This window comes from Anarrhichthys ocellatus, unplaced genomic scaffold (genome assembly GCF_004355925.1).
Source record: "Anarrhichthys ocellatus isolate YVR2014 unplaced genomic scaffold, GSC_Weel_1.0 scaffold33, whole genome shotgun sequence".
Classification (NCBI taxonomy): domain Eukaryota; kingdom Metazoa; phylum Chordata; class Actinopteri; order Perciformes; family Anarhichadidae; genus Anarrhichthys; species Anarrhichthys ocellatus.
The window spans coordinates 2271046-2290727 of NW_022280063.1; the positions used below are offsets into that span (position 1 = coordinate 2271046).

The window sequence follows — 19682 nt, forward strand, 5'->3', positions numbered from 1 at the left end:
AGATGGGGTGCTGAGTGTACATTAATGAGAAATAAAATGAACTTTTTTGATTTTAGCAAATGGCTGCAATGAAACAAAGAGTGAAAAATTTAAAGGGGTCTGAATACTTTCCGTACCCACTGTATTACTCACAGCAACAGGCTGTGAGTAATAGGGCTTGTACACGTGTAGGCCTACACAGCTGCACTTTAGTATTGTAGGGTAATCTGATTCAGTCCAATCCCACCGTTGCAATGCGATATCTCAGGAGCAGGAGAAGTTTGATTTATTGCTGCCGAAAGTGTTGCTCGTCACAGACCCAGAATGAGTATGTGCTCTCGTCTGCATCCCACACAAGGCCTGTAACAAATAAAACAATTATTTTGGCCCCCAAAAGAATCCATTCAATTCCCATCATTCCTCCGACAGAGTGGAAGCATGTGTCTCTGTCTAAATACCATCTTCTGGTAGGGACCCTACATGTGCATTGACCCGAGGACTTTGGCGCCTCTCAGGGCCGACCCAGGCGAAGCAGTGAGGAGCTGTAGCTTTCTAACAGGCGGACACACTTCTGTGGATATAATGGAGACGCAACACATTTTTACGCCTTGAGAAAAAGGTGCCGAATGACTGGAAGGAGATGGAACCGGTATAAAGACGGCGTTGGAGCGGATGTGTGTATATTTTGTGCCAACTGTAAAAACATTAAATAAGCAGCCAGGAGTCATTTTCCATTCACCGCCCTGGTGCGCCTGCTTCCCCTCCGTTGCCTCGGCACAAACTTGAAATTGAAACTGATTTGCATCACAGTTGCCAGCGCCTCCGCAGTGCATCTGAAATCCTCTCCGGAGACATCCTCAATCTGCGTGTTATCCTTCACTGTGACAATATAACGCCGTCGCCCGTGCAGCTCCAACTCTTCACAAATTGAATCAGGAAATTGATTTCGGGGCTGCGGGCTTGAAAATCCACAAAAGTGCCGCGACGTCTGCCTCGACATTTGTGCCGTATAGTGATCCCAGAATGATCCAACATGTCGCCAGTGTGTGAGCCCATCGATGAAGAAGGACTCACGCTGGCATTTGGTGGTTTACAGGCCCGCACATTGGGGGAGTTAGGAGGGCACTGGGAGGTAAAACAGCAGACAGACTGTACAAATAAACAGCTTCGATAGCATGTAGAGGAAAATGGCCGAGAGGAAAACAGTTGATTTTGCTAATATTTGCACTATATGTTTTTTTTGCTCCAGCTGGTCTTTTGTTGGCAACTCTTTCATCTTTCTTCACACATTAGTGTGTGAGTGTGTGTGCATACACACACATGCACGAGCCTTCCTGCGACCATTTAATGTATTTTTAATTTCCCACAAAGTGACTGGAGTCCTCAGTGACCGGCACTCCATAATTGGCTGCCTGTGTAAACATCAGTCAGCCTAACGAGAGCGCAGCAGCTTCTCCTGTGGGTTGCTGCACGTGCACACACACACACACACACAGGTATGTACTGTCATTTGCAAGTGAATGCAGCCTGGCTCTGGTTTTTGTCTCTCTCCCAAATCACACATGCACTGAGGGAGAGGGGGAGAGAGAGAGGGATCTCATTAAGCAAGCTAGTGCTGCCATTTCCTCCAGGGGGTTCAGGCCAGAAGTGTTTACCTGTTACACCGTGTATATGGGAATGGTGTGTGTGTGTGTGTGTGTGTGAATACAACGGACACAATTAGCTACATGTGGCACATGAGCGGAGCTTTTAGCCGCGGCCCGGCTAATGCATGCGCAGACACACGACTGCATTGTTTCTTCATTTTCAGTGTATTAAAGAATGGCATTCTGGAAGCATTGACATATATCACACCTCGAAATGCAAACAAACACACACACACACACACACACACACACACACACACACTCCAAGAAAACACGTAGACACAGCATGACGCCTTATTCAAAGCAATTTTGTCATATATAGGATTTATTTACACTTTCTATTTACAGATTTTTGTTTCAAAATCTTCTCTGTACACATTTTTAAATTCGAGAACCACGACTCCGGTCGCCCACGCGCTCCCGTATTATTAGATTTTGTTTTCCGAGTACTCAAGAGGCAAGAGACATGGAGGGAGGACTTTTCTTTTTCAGTTTGGTTTTCATAAACACATTTCTCATGTCTGGAGAAGAAGAGCGAGAAGAGAAAAAACATTAAAAATAAAAAACTGAAGAAATGAAAGCAGCTGAAAATGTTGCTTCATGATACCCTCCTGAAGATGCTCCAAATAATGTTTGAAGCATGCCTGTGTGTGTGTGTGGGCCAACAGAAAAATGGGCTCCAGCCAGATACCACCTAGGCCTTCATCACCATGGAGATGTGTGTGTGTGTGTGTGAGGAGACAGTGGGTTAAGGGCCAGCTAATTTGAGATTGTGTGAATGTGTGCTTGTTTATTAAACCATCTTTTTTCACAAAGTAAGCAGCTACGTCTTGTTAAGGGGGAATTACTGCGATATGACTCTCTAAGACGGGGGGGGGGAGCCTACCCTGTTGGCCCGCGACTCACACACAAACACACGCAAAGGCGTAACTTTTTCTGTATCTACATAACCTGTAACCGCACAAACTAATGTAGTTAGCCGTTAACTTTACCTTTTTGTGTTTTTGGTTTTGGAAAGGCAAAAAACAAAAAAAACCTCACTACAGCCCGATGCACACTGCTTCAACAAGTGGAGGAATCCAAAGGTTGACAGGCCTGCTGTTCATTGAGTGGGGGGTACCATCAGGTTTGAGCCACTCAAATGCCCAGAGAGTTATTAAACAGTTCATGTTGGTGGCTGACACCCCCCCCCCCAAAAAAAAAGAGGTCTGTCTTTTCACAGCAAATGCAAAATGTCATAATATTGCTGCCAAATAAATGTAAATCCTCCCAAGTTCATTTGAGATCAAGAATATAACTAAGACGCTCGCTCATGTCTCCAGTTAGGCACAACTTAATAGGCTCGTCACGTAAACAGCATAAAAAAATAAAAACCAAAGAAACCAAAAAAAGACAAATCTTTTAAAAAGCTGATTGAAAGAATAAATCTCATACAAAAAGAGAGAGAGAGAGAGATAGAGCATGGGAGATGAGGGGCTGGTGAAACCGGTGCAGATTGGGTAAAAATAATAAAAGTGTATCCCAAGTGAGATCAAAGACTGACAGCTCTCACAGAAAAAAGCGCTGAAACTTCAAAAAGATACAGAGCCCCCCCCCGTCCCCTCTCTCCTTCCATCTCCCCTTCACACACCTACGCACACCGCCTTTGCAGGCCGGGGTGACAATAATGGATCCTGGCGGAGACTCCAGACGGTAACAGCTCTGTGTTATGTCATGAATGTCTGATTCACAACCCCCCCCCCCCCACACACACACACCATCCCCCACACCCTCCTTCCAAGATTACACCAATATGGTGCTACTGACTTTGGGTAAGCTGGTCTATATGAACGGAGCAGCAGGGACAGGTATTGCAAAAAATGGTGAGACTGTGTTAAGTGTGTGTGTGTGTGTGTGGTGGGGGTGTAAGAAGGTTCTGGTTCAGTGCTGCTGCTTTTGTTCATTTATGTGCAGCTCGCTATACACAGAAGTAGTTTACATTGAAGGGTTTAATAACTGTTATCTGTTGAGTTATGTTTCTGCCACTGACGCCAATAAGTTATATTAACAGCAAAGCAAATTGGAATTTTTGAAAATTTAATAACAGAACAAATTTTGCCAGTTGGAGGGCAAAAAAAAGGCAATGGCGACACTCAGCTACACATGATGTATCGGGCTCAGCGGCGACGGCCACATTTTGGGTTAAAGATTACAGTTGTGTGTTTTTTTTTAAAACTGGAACTACTTTTTGGAGGCTGTGCAATGAAAGTGTTGTGTTTGGACTCATTTCTGTAACTGTTGCACAAACACTTCACACATTGCATCTGGGCTTGCTGTTGGAATCCCCCAAACCTCTCCGATGGAGCGACTCCTGAAACAAACTCTCAGCGAAATATCAAAGACTCGTCGCGCGTGTTCGAAGATTGATGCGGCCCAAAAGACAGATGGAGAGGAGGGGAGAGTAAACAAAGACAGGATGTTTCTTAATTAAGGCAAAATTGTTCATTCGGAACTCGACGACAAAAACAACCCACGTTAAGAAGAAGCACTTTCTTCTTCTTCTTGCAAATTCAAAATTTAGCTTCCGCGAGGGTGACGGGACCCCGTACTGGTGTGTGTGCACGTTTCTCAATTTACCGACAAATGTGTTCTGAGGTAGTCCTGGGTTCGGGAGGAGGGGTAGTCATAAGACATTATAAGCATGTTGAGCGGGGATATAAGTAGCTTTCCTCCTCTCACCACGGCTGGTCTTACAGCGTGCTGTCGCAGCGCCGGGCCGATTGAGTTGGTGTTTGGTGGTTTGTAGAAGGAGGGAGTCATGTTTCCCCTCACAGACAGACAATCTCTCTCTCTCTCTGTGTAAAGTCCTAGTGTGGTAGTTTGTCAACAAACTGTGTCGCTCCTGTCACACAGCAGGAGGAGGGGAAAAAAAAGAAGAAGAAGAAGAAGAAGAAGAAAAACAGGAGAGGTCATGTTCCTCCAGGTGGTGTTGTGACCAGGAGAGCGGGCTCAGATATGTAAACCATCTAGTGCAGTGCCCTTTGGCCATCTTTCTTTGTCTTTGCAAAAAAAAAATAAAAAATAAAGGTCACATTTTGGCCTCGGGAAACAAAACACAATGTATTGCCATCTTATTGGACTAAACTCCTGGCGGTGCTGAGCTTCACGGTCCTGCATCAGGCCTGAGCTCGTACTCTGAGGAGTCAGCTTGAGCGGACCAAAAAAAAAAAAAAAAAAGGAAGTCGTGGTCGTCAGTGATGGAGAGAGTTCTGCCCCCCGGGACTGAAGGAGTGCACATCAGAGAGAAAAATAATTAAAAAAAAGAAAAGGCTCAACGTCGTCATGTTAAAATGCTACGCCGCACGTCCTCCCGCTCATTGGTTGATTCAAATCTCTTAGTAGCTGAAAAGGGAGGTTAAGAAAAAAAAAAGGGGGAGGTCCTTCCCTGTAGGAAGAGAGGCCTCGCAGTTCAGCAGACGACTGCAGGGGCAGGAGAGGAGGGACAAGAGGAGGAGGAGGAAGAGCAGCAGCTGCAGAGAGCCACGCTTATCATCTCTTGTAGTGGTTGGGCGCGTCCGCGAAGGCAAACTTCAACCTGTAGGCTTCAGCCAGCAGTACGCTCACTTCCTCGTTGCCCCAGTGCATTGTGGGAAGGTTCTGCAGGAGGATCATCAGACCCTGTTGGGGGAAGAAGAAAAAAACGACAATTAGAGCTCAGTCGATTATTGTGATAATCGATTAATCTTGTGAGACTTTATTTTAAACAGGATCGCCAAATATTCTCTGATTCCAGCTTCTCTCTTATGTGATGTTTGTTGTTTTATCTCACTGTAGATGGAATATCACTGGGTTTTGGATTGTTGGGCAGCCAAAACAAGACGGCTGAAGATGTCACCACGGGTTCTGGTGAATTGCGACGGCCATTTCCCCCACTATCTTCTTACGTTTGATGATCAAACGACCAAAACATAAATAGAGAAACTAATGCCGGAGTGAGATTTGAAAATGTGCCGGCCATACACACTGTGTTTTCCCCACTGAATCTCTCTCCTTTATTTGAAAACTACAGAGCCCAAAACTATGCTAAACTACCGGAATGCATCTACAGTATTATTACAAGCTGCAGTCGGATTTGGGATCCCACAAAGTACACCCTTTGGGGGTAATGCTAGTGTGGCAGACAAGTACAGTTCCACTTGCTTTCTGCCTCTTCCTGGGTGTGAGTGTGACACAGATGTTATTAACTCAGTCAAAGTGGTTTAATAACAGCTGTGAGAGAAAGAGAGAGACGATAAAGAGGCGGGGAAGGGGAAAAACAAGGAATCAGGAAAGACAGAACAAAGTGTCAAGTACAATTCAGTGGAGCTCAAGCCTTTCCCCAGATTGTTGTTCTGTACATTACTATGTTAGTAAGAAGACAGACAACACACACACACACACACACACACACACACACACACACACACACAAGTTTAATCTCACCATCTAATGCTTCTCTCTCAAAGGGGAATGAGACTGGTTAGCTGGGAGACAGACTGATTCTGGTTGTGTGTGTGTGCGTGTGCGTGTGTGTGTGTGTGCATGCTACGGATCAGTGTACCGGGAGCTTTCATCATCATGGCTGAAATCATTGCCGTGACAACAGGGTTTACAACCAATCACGGTGCTGATAATCACATCGAAAGTTCAAGTCGCGTTGGGTCTTCTGGTGTCGGCACTCATCCGACTCCAGAGCCGTTCGCCGCCGTCCGAGAGTATTTCAGCGCTGGTTGACGTATTTGAATGTGAAAAGGATCTTCCTTCCCTCGGCGTCAGAGCGTCAAAGTAAATTCCGATGCATATTCCGCCCCCGTCTTTCTACGACTGCTGCGAAAGTCAAACGACAGAAAACTTTAGATCCACTACGGCGAGGCCCTTTCTTTCTGTATTATGTTATAACCCTCCTACGTAACAAATTGATGGTGTTCGGCTCCATTAATGTTTTTCGCTTCCTCGCACGTTTTTTAATGAGCCGGTGAGACGACCCCGACGACTTCTCAACACAAAGCGATTGTATACCGAGGGAGGCTGGAAAAGTACAAGTTTTCTTCAACTAATTAAGCTCAATTCTGCCGACCTGGCCGGATCTTTCTTCAGATTAGGCCGCCGCCGCCTTTCATCTCTGCACTCTGGATAACTGAGAAGGTGGATCTGCAGTTTTGACACATACTTGGTGTTGAAATTGTGTTCTTTGTCTTCAGTGAAAGAGTAACTCGTGATTATTTTGTTGGCTGACAAGTCACGGGCTGCGCAAACTTAAAACAGATCAGATTCCCTCTACCGCTCCTTATCACGACCATCAAAATCCATCTGCTTGTTAATTCTGCACGCTGTAATAGATGCCCCTTAGAGAAGGAGGCCTGGACCTTGACTTTGAAAGGGCTGGACTTATAACATCCAACCTTTTGGTTCAGAAAGACGCACTTCTCTGAAGTAGGTTTTCCCCCCCCCCCCCCCGCTGTGAGGGATGGAGAGCGGAGGAAAGAGAGGAGGCAGCCTGATCAGAATTCAGCTCGCCTTCCTCTCATCTGTATTCAATAGAGTATCACTATCAGCACCCCCTCCCCTCCCACCCACCCTTTCATCACTCACGCTCTCTCCCGTTCTCACACACACACACACACACACACACACACACACACACACACACACACACACACACACACACACACACAATGGAAATGCAACAATGCTGCTCACAGCTAAAGGACTGCGTGTCAACACGGGTGGGTTCACGTGTTGCGTATTTATGAGTGTGTGATGTCGGCTCCACCTGACGACAATCAGATGCTTGAGAAAACAAAACCAAAAAAAAGGGCCCCCGCTGAACATCTGTCAGGCACACTGAGCTGAATACAGATAACAATTATTTCATTTAAAGAGAACAAAGAGGGAGCAGGTTCAAAAGAAGAAGAATGCTCCTACTATAACTGTCAGTCCCACTTGAAGAGCGCGGTTCGTGTGGATGTGTGGTGTTTACAGTATGTGAATGCGTTATGGTAAGTGCTCTGCGCATCACCCCTGGTGGGTCCTGGATGCCCGGGACTAGACACCGTGTACCTCCCTTACCTTCAGTGCCGCAGGCTCTTCAGGGGCAAAAAAACTCCAGAAAGTTTCCCTATGGAACAACAACACTGCATCCTGGATACACATGACATGGAGTGAGAATAATATATGCCGAGGAGCATCGCTACACTGAAAGAGTTAAAATTCATTGTGAAGGCTCGAATTCTGCATAGATTTAATAGCCGAACGAGACACTTAAGATGCTTGTTGATGTTGTTTTAAAGCCAACCTTTGAATCGAGGGATGGGAAGTGTCGGCTTTTACATTTTAGACCGCAACAGTATTGCAATTCACTTAAAGTCTCGCTGAAATCAAAGTTAAGTACCTACTGCTAAAATGAAGAAAAAGGTAGATATCTTCTTATCGTACATTACTATGTGTCATCTGTATAAGAGCAACAGCTCAGCCCTTGTCTGATATAAATACTGACAGCTGACAGCCAGACCTCATGTATCAGACGTCCTGTTTTAGCCTCCACAGTAAAGAGAGATGGATAAGTTGTAGGAGGGAAATCTACCATGTGTTACCATGACGTAGCCATGGATTTTAGGAACCCTTCTGTCATGTCACATGGTGAGTGATCATGTTTTAGAACCGGTACTTTGTGTGCTTATGCCTCTCAACACCCCCCCCCCCCCAATCCTTTTCTGTTGATTTCCATAAATCAACAATGGGCACTCATTTCTTTTGCTACAGACGAAGGACCAACCACCAGGGGAGTCTAATCAAGTCCCGCTTCGAGGGCTTCAGCCGCTGGGCAACGCACCTGAACAAACGAAGGCACGTCATGTACGCGCGTGAGCGCACTCGTGCGATCGTCCGCCGCACAAGCACACACCCTCAGTGACTGAGGAGCTTCATTAGGAGCGTATTTTCCGTGCGGCAACCATCTGCTGGCTATCACGTCTGTTGAGCTAATGACTTTAACACGGTTTAATTGCATACATCTCGCTGTCGGGGGAGGGGGGGCGCACACTCACTCCACTCCACACAGGTGGCAACACTCCACGCTGAGAGGCCACGAGTGTTTGCATGAATGAGTGTGTGTGTGCGAGTGTGTCTGTGCAATGCATTAAAGTCGATGTATGGTTTGCTCGCGTTTGTGAGTAGTAACGGAGTGTGTGTGTGTGTGTGTCTCTGGGTATTAGGAATAAATCAAAGAGAGAAAGATGATAGTTAATTAAAGGTACAGGCGCGACAAAAAAAGGAGACGGAGCTGTGCGTGTATGTGCAGTATAGGTGTGTAAGGCGTTTATGTAGGGAGCTTGTTATGTGCTGTGTGTGTGTGTGTGGGGAGCTTGTGGTTATTCGGGCATGAATACCCATTTATCCCACAGAACTAACAAACACATTGATCCACCATCACTGTATACAGTAGGCTACAAAAGGAATGCAATTAGCTCTCCATCTCCTAAGCTTGGCAAGGCTTAAAGTGGTTAATGGCTATTGATAGTGAGGGGAAAGCAGATTGTCAATAGAGTCAGTGCTAATGCTCTTTCTTCTTCAAAAAAAAAAAGAAAAAGTTGAATGGGATAACGTAATGAATACACAGAGACAGCTGTCGACTGAAATGCACTTGTCGTGTGTATAGTCACTGTTTTAACCTCCATCTGACCGGTGGTGGGCTGAGTTAATGCGCTCCGTCCTCGTCTCCGCTTCACATTTGTGAAGCCGCAACATGTTCGGTGGCAAATCCTCCACCTCGGTTAATGAGAGGAAGCTGCTGATTCACTCTGTGGGAACGTGGCGTGGGAGCGGAGGAAGTAAAGCAGAAAGCCGCGCAATAACACCGAGGCAGAGCAGAGCCTCGACGGACACGAAGACGCCGCAGTCTGAAAACGCGCTCTGCCCCGGTTTATTTGCGCAGCACTGGGTCGGATGAGTGTGTGTAGTGCACGCAATTTGAGTTACAGACGACCATTAGTTACAAGAGCTGAAGCTTTAAATGGAGTCTGAGAGAAATGTTACTCCGAGTACCATTAACGCAGTGGCTGAGGCCCGTCGGCAGTTCTGCTGAATGCGCGCCCACTCTTCCTGTGAACCAAATAGCCTATTTGCTGGTAGAGTGAGATGGTGCTAAGTGAAGTGAGTACAATGTCTGACCAAAGTCCTGAGAGGCGCTTCGCCGTTCCTGCGGCATCAACTATGGCTGGGGGGGCATGACAGGTGTGGCTTGTGAGCTCACCAACAGACACACTTTTGGGGCCGTTGACATGTACTATTCCACCTCCGACCTCCTTCAACCGACACATCTACATGAGCGCACGCATTGGAGATGAGGCTGCCTCGCATACGCGGGCCTTCACCTACGCGAGCACAAACACGGCGGGCTGCCGGATGGCGGTAATGGTGTTTTGCAGCACCCCGAGGTGTAATGGGCCTAGGCACGGCTCAGTCAGGGCCATTAGCTTGCTGTAGTTCGTATAATTACACAAAATGGGCACTCTGGCAAACAGTGGTTGCTAATGTAGGAGCGGGGCACTGCGGCGTGCGGAGGTAGGAGCTGACGTAGGCTGGCAAGGCCAAGTTGTCAAGTAAAAAGGACGGCGGGTACAGTGGCAGCCTGACACGCGCCGCACCTTGAGCCGCAGAGTGGCTGCCAGCTCGCACACGGCTGTACACAGGTCATTTTAAATGTCTACTGACGCAGAAGATAAGAGGAAGTTGTGTTGTTAACTTTGCTGCCACACAGCCACCTGTTACTCTGCCTGGTAGACCTCCGCTTAGTCCTCTCCTGCTCTCTGTAGACAAAATAATCTCTATGTAGCGGCTCCAATTAACACATTGTTGTGTTTCGGTCGTCAGATAAGGGAATCGGTATGAAATAGTGTGTTTACCAAGAGTCGTTCCAAAGCTTCTGCAATTTGATAAAAAGCACACAAGATACACATTCATGCCTATTCCTTCATTTTCCTTTTGTGTGGCATTACTTTTTACCAGTTTAATCAGCAGTACCAAATTATTCATGCAGTAAAAACCCGTTCTGACGTTGTAGTAATGGCCCATTCGAGGTAACTGTGCTGTGCAGGCGTGTCAGCTTCAGTTTAGAGCGGGCGGAAAACAGAGACACACATTCACACCTCGCCTGTCTTTTGTCTTGGCAGTGTCAACCGGCGGTCTCTCTGGGGGGAGCTACTTTTTTTTTTTTTTTTTAAGTGCCTGGGGCAAGGGAGGTGGTTTAAGCTGTTTAAAGAACGTTAAGAGGAGACTGTGTGGCTTCTCGCCTTTTTTTTTTTATAGCTCTGAGCCACATCGAAGCAGAAGCTGGCGAACCCGTCACGCAGTACAACTGTACGCCATTGTTCCATTAAAAGGGCCTGCATTCATATGTAAATCATCCACTTAGCTACAAGTGATTCACACATACATTCTATATGATATATATATATATATATATAGCCCAATTAGTAATGAAATATCATGACTTGTGCGTGAACAGAACATGTTTTAGTCATTTTTGTATATTTCATGCAGCCCTGAGAAGTACTAGAGAGAAAAAAAAGACAACCGCCATTTCGACGTGCTTAATGTGCGTTTTAACATCAGTCCACGATTGTGCATCACAAACAAAATCATTACGTCCTGCACCGTTATTTTACAAAAGGGAGAAGATAAGGGGACATGTGGGATGTGGGCACAACCTTTGGTCATGTAAATACTGTGGGAGTGCGAATGAGAACGGATGGCAGATTGGTTGAAAGCTCGGGAGTACGCGTGAAACCAACAGCGTGGGCGTTTAGAGTTGAGCTTATCGTTTTGATACTCCAACTCCCACTGACGCCTCGTAGTATAATGCCTTTTAATGGTCTTAATTAAAACAGAAAAATAAAAGAGTAAACAGATATTCCTCTGGGAGGGAAAATAACTCGGATTTCTTTGCTCTCAGCGGTCCACGCTGCTGCCTCGCACCCATTGCTGTACCAGTCAATGGCAGATCAATGGCAGGTTCACCACCTCTGGAGAGAATGCAGCTGGAAGCAATCCGAGTACTAAAACAGTTGTCTGTGCTTTCCTCCGTGCATTGAAGCATTCACGGTGATATTTCACTCAGCTCGACTAGTTTCACTTTTTTCGGCACGCACCGACTTCAAAGTTCAGGAGTGGTCGATATTTAGCCGTTTGGCCTCTTCTGCTCGCACCGTTACCGCCCAAACATTCTAGTTTCCACACCGTTTAAAACACGCAAACACGACTTCAGGAACGTGTGAGCCGGTTGCTGTTGCTTGCTGAATATCATGCTGACTGCCGCGCCCGCAAAATCAGGCAATTCGAAAGCGCAACGGGCGCTTGACCGCGCAGAGGCCATATGCATTTTGGAATACTAGATTATACAAAAGAAAAAATAGTGCCTCAACAGTATTACTCCAGCCGTCCACCCACTGCCGAGTTGAGAAAGTTTAATGCCACCCTAATCAACAGTTCATGATCCCTGAAAACAAACCCAACCAGGAGCAGAAACGCCTCAGTTCCTGCTTTGACTGCACATAAGAGCATTTAAATCTAAAATTCAATATTTATGTCTCAGTTCATGCCCCAGCCCATTCCTCAAACCTCCTTTTTTTTTTATTTTTCTTAAAAAAATCTATTCCTCCCTTCTCCTGCTTCAGTCTGTTTATTCCTCACAAGCGGGTCGATATTGCTGTTTATTTGGCATTTTTGTGTCTTAACCGAGTTGAGCAGGGGAGCATGCAGTTGGCTTATGGGCTGACAGAACATCAACTGTTATTCCGTTATCTTAGGGCAAAAACAAATCTATAAACCGCAGACTCTTCCTATCTCTATTTCCCGCTCTTTTGTGGATAAACCTCAGCCGACGATAATGTCGGTGATGAGAAACTCAGACCGAAAGTTAATCACCCCACACCCGATTGTCCTGAGCTGATAAATGCTTCTACGAGGCTCCTGGCAAACTTGTGCCGATCAACAGAACAACGCGTCTCTGCCTCGCTGCTAATAAACAACTGCGCTTGTGCACATATATATTTTTTTCTTCCTACCTCGATTGCAACGCCGTGACTGATCGCTACAGACTTTCCAGACAGCTTTGGTCATCAAAACCGTACGCAACGATGACTCGGCGTACGTGCCCGCGCAAGTTAGCTTGACGGTGAAACTTTGGCCGTGGATGATGAGTGATGGAGAGCGTGTAGGTGGAGGGAGAGCAATGACAGAGGGGATGTCACAGAGTAAAAGGCAGGGCGGCATAATTAACTTCCAACATATTAAGTTCCCTCTCATTTTCTTTTTTTGTTTTCTTCTCTCTCTCCTCCTATTGTTTTGGCACAAATAGATTCATATGCCACATCGGCGCAGCACTCAATCTGCAGGGTGATTATTAAAAGTTGTTTACCAGGGGTGGCCTTGTCTCACTTTCCACGCTATTGACTACGGTGCTGGCCATCCATCAGAGACGCTGCAAACCCCCTGAGCGGGTCGGCTCCACACCAGCCAAGTTTCCGGGGAGAAAGTTATGGGGGAGAAAATGAGGAGGTCTTGTCGTGATGAATTGGGCGGGAAGAATGTGGAATTAATCAGAGGCGGGATCGAGCTGCAATGCAGGCCCGTGGTGATGTCGACTAAAACTCAAATTAGCTGCAATGACTTAAGTCACTTAAGTCATTTGACTTGCGACAAATAATAGTAATATAGACACATATGTAATACAGTTACTGACCAAGGCATTGGTGGCTAGATTCTACGGGATGATTGATATTCAACATATCGCATCATAAAATGGACATACAATTTCGCATGTAGAATATATTCCAGTAAATGCAGTGGAGAGCGACCAGATGTCCCGATTAAACCTCGCGAGTTCCAGTTTTCAAGCATTTGTCCTGGCGTCCTGACAGGGACACACTTAGTTCCGATAATCAGACTGGGTGAATTTAGTTTGTCCCAAAATAAACATTAAAAGAGGTCTTTGTGGAATGCGTCGCCAGGCACAACAATGGTTTTATTAGGACAATGGTTGGTGCGAATCGACGCTCGAATGTCCTTTTTACCAGTATACAGTGGCAGGGAAAGCACACATATTTATTAAATGTGCATAACATTAGCATTTTTCATGTTGGAAATAAGTTAATTGCGTCCCATTTTCTCCCAACAGAACATAGACAACGGCCCAATTCACATATCTCTGTGTCTCCGTATGAATGTATTGGGTTTTATTCTCTAAGGCTTTCAGTTTTGCAAACCCGTGTCATTTGGGTACATCGTATGTGCAGATGCTGCAGTTACTAACTGAGGCTTCAAATTAAATATACATAATCACTGCCCCATCGCCACAGAAAAAAATAAAGTATAATCAACTAACAAACAAACATTTCCCAAATTGAATCTAGACAGAATTTCAGTTTTTCATCTTCTGTAGAATATAAGAATGAATCTTCAACAAAGCGTTCCCATTGAAATAGTGCTGACATTTCCAGAACACTCCAGCTCCTTTGGAGTGCCCTCCTCTCCTTTATTGGCGAGGCAGCCGAACCCAAGGCGTTCTCCACACGTAACTGATCTGAGGACAGACGCTGACATTTACAAAAGGTCCACAGCTTTTCACACACCATTAATTAAAGTGAAAACAAATCTTGGCCTCCCTTCCTTCACTCTTCCACCCGTCGCCTTCTTTTCCTCGCTTCAGCTCCTCCTGCATGTCTGCGGGAGAAACTGGAGTGACAGTCACATTCCGTTTACACCGAACTAATAGGTTTGCTTTCACATAAACGCTTGGCCTCGCATTAATGATCACGACGGGGACTATTCAGCAACGCTTACTAATGAAATCTCAGGGAGACCGAGAGGTGGCCCGAGATCAAGAAGTTCCACTGATGGCCATGAAATCAACGCTGACGAAGGCGAGCTTTGATTTCATTTGTGGATGGACACAGATGTGAGTCTGCAGGTTCATTTAAGTGCTGCTTGACCGATGAAACAGATAGTATGGTGTCATATCCTTAAACATGCTGAATCAAAATCAAGTTACATTTATTAAAAAAATGATTGGGTCGGTCTTAGGGCGCATAATTAACAGCCAGCTGGTTCTTTAATCACCTTAATAATTGTTATGGTGCAAGACTAGGCAACATGTATGGTATAAAACAAGGGACGGAAAGCAACAGGCATGCGTGTTAAACATAAAATATATGTTTTGCTGCTGAGGAATGGACTTTAGTTTTACATTACCATGTGCAGAGCGGGTTATATAATGTATGTAAAGGTGCTCTGATAAATAAAATAAAAACATGCCAATAGGAGTTATACACGTCAATAAATATTAGAGATGGAAACAGAGAGCATATAGAGGATATAGTGTATGTGCCTTGTTTTTAAACTAAAATGCAATGTAGCACCCTTTGCTGCACATCACTTCAAAGCATATGAGCTCCAGTTGAATCATACGCGTGTACGCCGAATACTTTGAGAATAATGAAGAGGCATCATTTAAACAGATATATATATATATATATATATATATATATATTATATAAGCAAATAGGAGTTTACACGGGCAGCAGCAAGCGCCAGGAAATATTGCAATTGTGAAAATAGTAAATTGAACGACTACTTCTGAGGCTGTCATCTTGGGAAACAAATTGCGAGAAAATGGCTAAATTGCAAACAGAGCAATGATTCCCTTTCACTCTGGCATGCATAACAAGTTGACATTTGTGCTAAAGCCTGACAAGAACCCTCGTCTCGCTGAATTTCGGGCTGTCGGGTTGTGTCTTATTACTCCATTTCAAAATATCGCTGAAAAACAAGGTTATTTGCTGCATCTGAACCTCGAGGCGGTTTTTCGAAGGCAGACGGCTCCATTGTCTCATTTTCCCCGGGATGAGGTACAGCTCCACAAACGCAGGGTTACGGGCCAGAGTGCGGATGTTTTTCATCGTCATTTAAATGCAGCTCTCTGCAGTGGCCCTTGCTGGTGTCTGCAGGTGGCAAGGACTAATGGGAAATGGCGGCGACAGTGCTGGCCCGACTAAAAAACAGCAAACCTGCATAATAACTCGGCCCGTTACGGTGTGCTGAAAAGTGAATAAAATTGTACAGCGTGAGAGAGAATTGTGTACGAGCATGTTTATGTTGTCGTGTCTGTGAGCGCGTGGCTTTGAGTGACAGAGAAAATAAATGAAAATGTGTGTGTGTGTGTGTGTGTGTGTGTTGGTGGACGCCAAAACTTATCCAAGCAGTCCAGGCCTGCAGTTAGCAGTGGTGTGCTAGCTGAGGTGGAACGGTGGAAGGCAGATTGCTTGGGGGGTGCCACACTTCCTCCTGCTTTTCATTTAGCAGCTTAACCAATCCAATCCCACAACCAGGAGAGGAGATTCACACTCGCTCTCCTTACTGTGTTCAATAACAATGCACGAATTAGCCTTTTGAAATTACTTTCTGCATGGGTTTTTAAATTAAAACTATTAAAAGTGGATTAATCCCTCTCAGGACCCCAGGCATGTAACTCGCCAGCAGTTTGTCATACGTTGCCGCTCCCCGATTCCTATAATTCACATTAAAGACAATTAGCTCACACTTGTGTACAGTGAGTGACTACACTGCAGTGGCTGAGCAGCTTTAGAGGGTTATTATGTATCAAACAGAATGACCTCAAAAGAACAACTTTTGCATCTGAGAGTTTTAACCTGTAACTTTCCAATCTAGTGTCTCCACAAATTAGAAAAGGTGGTGGAATCTATGACAGAGTATTTAGATTTCAAACCAATACGCAAGTAATTAATGTATTGCAGCAGAACGAACACAGGTTCCCAACTGAGCGAAGCACAAATCAATCAAAACCATAATTTCCATCTATTACACAAAACAACAAGTTGTTAATATTGTGCTGTGCTAACTAGCTGCAACACATCTAGTTAGCCTCCAGGCCTGGGCAAATTGGTGTCGCAATTCAGTGTAATAATGCGTAGATTGATGAGAACAGGTTGGAAACCTTTATTATATTGCTGCAAGGGCATGTTGTTTCTGTGAATGCATGTTGTCGGCTGAAAAGGCACGACCGAGTTGGGTAAATGGTTAATGCCTGTGTAGGATTGTCTGTCAACATGTTGTTGCCTTTGGACAGTTTCAGGGCTCTATACTATTGGATGCGCTCTCACAAACTTTAAGCAGACAAGTTTAGGACATCTCTTAAGCATGTTTTCAAAATTCATCCTGTTAGGAACATTTATAAAATTCCATGGCAATCATTTTAATAGTTGTCGAGACCTTTCACTAAAAACACACACAAAAAAACTCAGTCCCCAGAATATCTGACATTGGTAATCCTCTATGAATATGTATAAGAAATTTTAGAGCAATTTGTCCAACAGTTGAGGAGATAAGTCACAATAAAAAACAGTAAGACAAAGCAAAAGATGAAACAGCAAAGACATAGAGAGCGCCAAAAACAGAGCGGCTGGGAATTAATAACAGAGAGAGAAACAGAGTGACAGAGATGCAGAGAAAGACAGGAGGAGAAAGAAAGGCAAACATGAGAGGAAAGTGATGCCGTGAGGGCTCTTGGATGAAGCATGTTGAGATAAGAGCTGTTCAACGGGCCCTTAAGAACCTGGCAGGCCCACGTTTGAACTCTGAGGCTCAGTGGATCCCAGGCAGAAATCTCTTGAAATTAAACTACTAAAGCCGACAAGAGAAGAAATCTTTCTCTTTCCTCACCGACGCTAATCTGTGTCAAAAAAAAAAGAAGTTCTTGGTAAAACCTATTATTTTTGGTTGATCAATTTGTGAAAATGAACCTTTTTATAATGTAATGTATAATGTAACGTTCACCATGCTAGTTTTGCTAATTAGCACGAAACACAATGTGCCATGAGGCTAATGGTGAGTCATTAGAATTCATCATCTGGGGACCATGAATGTCTGTGCAATCTATCTAGCAGATGGGACATTTCATTGAATGACCTGCTGCACTAGAAGAACATTTAGGACAACGGATCTGTACGACTATACCAATCGGCATTTCACAAAAAAGTGACGATTGCGATCAATCTTCTTGTGACCATGAACGTCTGCAGAAATGTCCGTGGCAATCCAACCAGTAGTTGTTTAGACATTGTGTTCTGGACCAAAGTTGTGGACTGACTGACATCGCCACGCAGAGAGTCATACTGTTAGCATGACTAACATTATAACATGATGTTTAGTCACCAGCCTCTATCGTACTTGCGAGTGCAAAGAATGAAGCTGACCTATGTGTCTTCAAGCTGATGGCGTTTAGGAACTTCCTGAATTCATAATGTTTCTCAAGTCTGCCATCGTAGACTTCCCCCACAGGCTCTGTCTGCTCTCAGTACGCCTGCCAAGTCCTGTTCAAATTGTGAACATTTCCATAATTATCGTTTCTTTTTTTTTTACCATTTTCTCGCAAGAGCGGACACACTTTAACCACACAAAGGTTAGCGAGGCTTTTTACTCTGCGCATAGCTCAAATATGCCGCAGCAATCCATTAAAAAAAAACCTATAACCATCTTAAGTTCAATCTGAAATGGGATCCAACAAAAAGCAGCAATCTTATTTGAACTTGGTTAAGGGAAAAAAGGCGATAGAGAGGGCGTTAAGACGAGCATGAAAGTAAGAACAGATGAGTCAGTTGATGCCTCATCTTCAAACTCCCGACAGCCTCCGGAGTCTCACTCAGTGGGTGAATCGGCTTTAATCTACTGGCGTCCATCTGAAACACAGGTTCTTTAGAACTGTAACCCCTCCGACTGCTATCGTCTTTGAAGACGTCTTCTGATGTATTACATGGTGGGAGTGACAGAAAAGACGGAGTGGCTCCCCCCCCCCCCCCCTTTGTTTGAGCTGTAATTGTTTTATAACCACCTGCGGGGAGCCACGGTAGAAATCAGATGTGCAGGACATCGGAAGTGCCGAGAGTCATTTCTCATTCGAGTACTGAATTATGTCACGATACTGTGATTCCAATAAATGAAAACCAGCAGGATGGCAATCGTCGCAGGGAATGCTACTCTGATCCAAGGTGTCATTCAGAGCAAATTGCTCACACTGTGGGGAAATGGGTATTTCTCACATTTGTCAAAAAAAAAAAAAAGAAGCTTTGTTAACAAGTGGCAGTGCAGGGTAAAATCACTTTACCTGAATATGTGTTTAGCCTTTTCGTTATGAAACATTTAATACACTATGTTGTTCTCTTGAAGCGGTCTGTAAAGTTAACTTAAAGATCGGTGATGACTCAGTTGTCTGCACTGTCTGTTATTAGTTTGCACTAATAACTGATTCCCGGTATTTCCTCTAACTATTTTCTTCTTCTTCTTTCGCTGCTTTTTTGAAACGAAGTTGAAACGAAGTGAATCAACGACGAAGAACGCTAAGGAACGACACGGAACACGAGAACACGAAGAGAAGAAGAGAGAGCGGAGCTGATGTTTTGTATGCGATGATATTAGACCGTGTTGCTACTGTTAAGAAGCCAGGCCACCCCCCCCCCCCCCCCCCCCCCCCCCCCCCCCCCCCCCCCCCCCCCCCACCCCCACCCCACCCCACCCCACAGTGAGCTGGCAACCAAAGTCACCTTCTGGCAGCTGTCTACTGTCATCTACTAATGCACTCACAACGACTTCTGAACCTCCCAGTTAATGACCAGGGAGGTAATGGAGAGGGATGTAGGCCACGGACGGCTCTACGCTCTGGATTTTTAGGGGTTTTTTTTGCACACAACCGGGACAACCGCGGCTCATTTGCAATATCGATATGAAGCCACGCCCGGCGTATCACCATCGGCGTCACCAGCTGGATGTGAGAGCAGGTATGGATTAATGTACGTGTGCGCGCGACCTCAGTCCTGAACACAGAGCTTTTGTGTCTTGTGTGTGCACGTTACCTGAAAGTCCCTCTCCTCTAGGATCTCTTTCCTCCACCTCACCAGGAAGGCGGCGCACACGTAGAGGTGGAAATGGGAGAAGCCCTCTGGTTCAGCCTGGTGAGAGAGAGAGAGAGAG

At 45.2% G+C, this 19682-nt stretch overlaps 1 protein-coding gene across 9 annotated transcripts in view; it reads right to left on the reverse strand.

The window, feature by feature from the left end:
* Positions 1–1758: 1758 nt before the first annotated feature.
* The window catches only part of tbc1d22a (TBC1 domain family, member 22a), a 96012-nt gene continuing 78088 nt past the window's right edge, over positions 1759–19682 (reverse strand). For 5 of the 9 annotated variants that reach the window (XM_031865783.1, XM_031865778.1, XM_031865781.1 and 2 more), the window contains 2 exons: positions 19565–19660; positions 1759–5282 (listed from right to left, as the gene is read on the reverse strand). In XM_031865783.1, coding sequence (XP_031721643.1) covers positions 5154–5282; positions 19565–19660 — 225 coding nt within the window. In that variant the 3' untranslated portion in view covers positions 1759–5153. The remainder of the gene's footprint in view (positions 5283–19564; positions 19661–19682) is intronic. The other 4 variants (XM_031865782.1, XM_031865776.1, XM_031865777.1 and 1 more) reach the window with 2 other exon arrangements.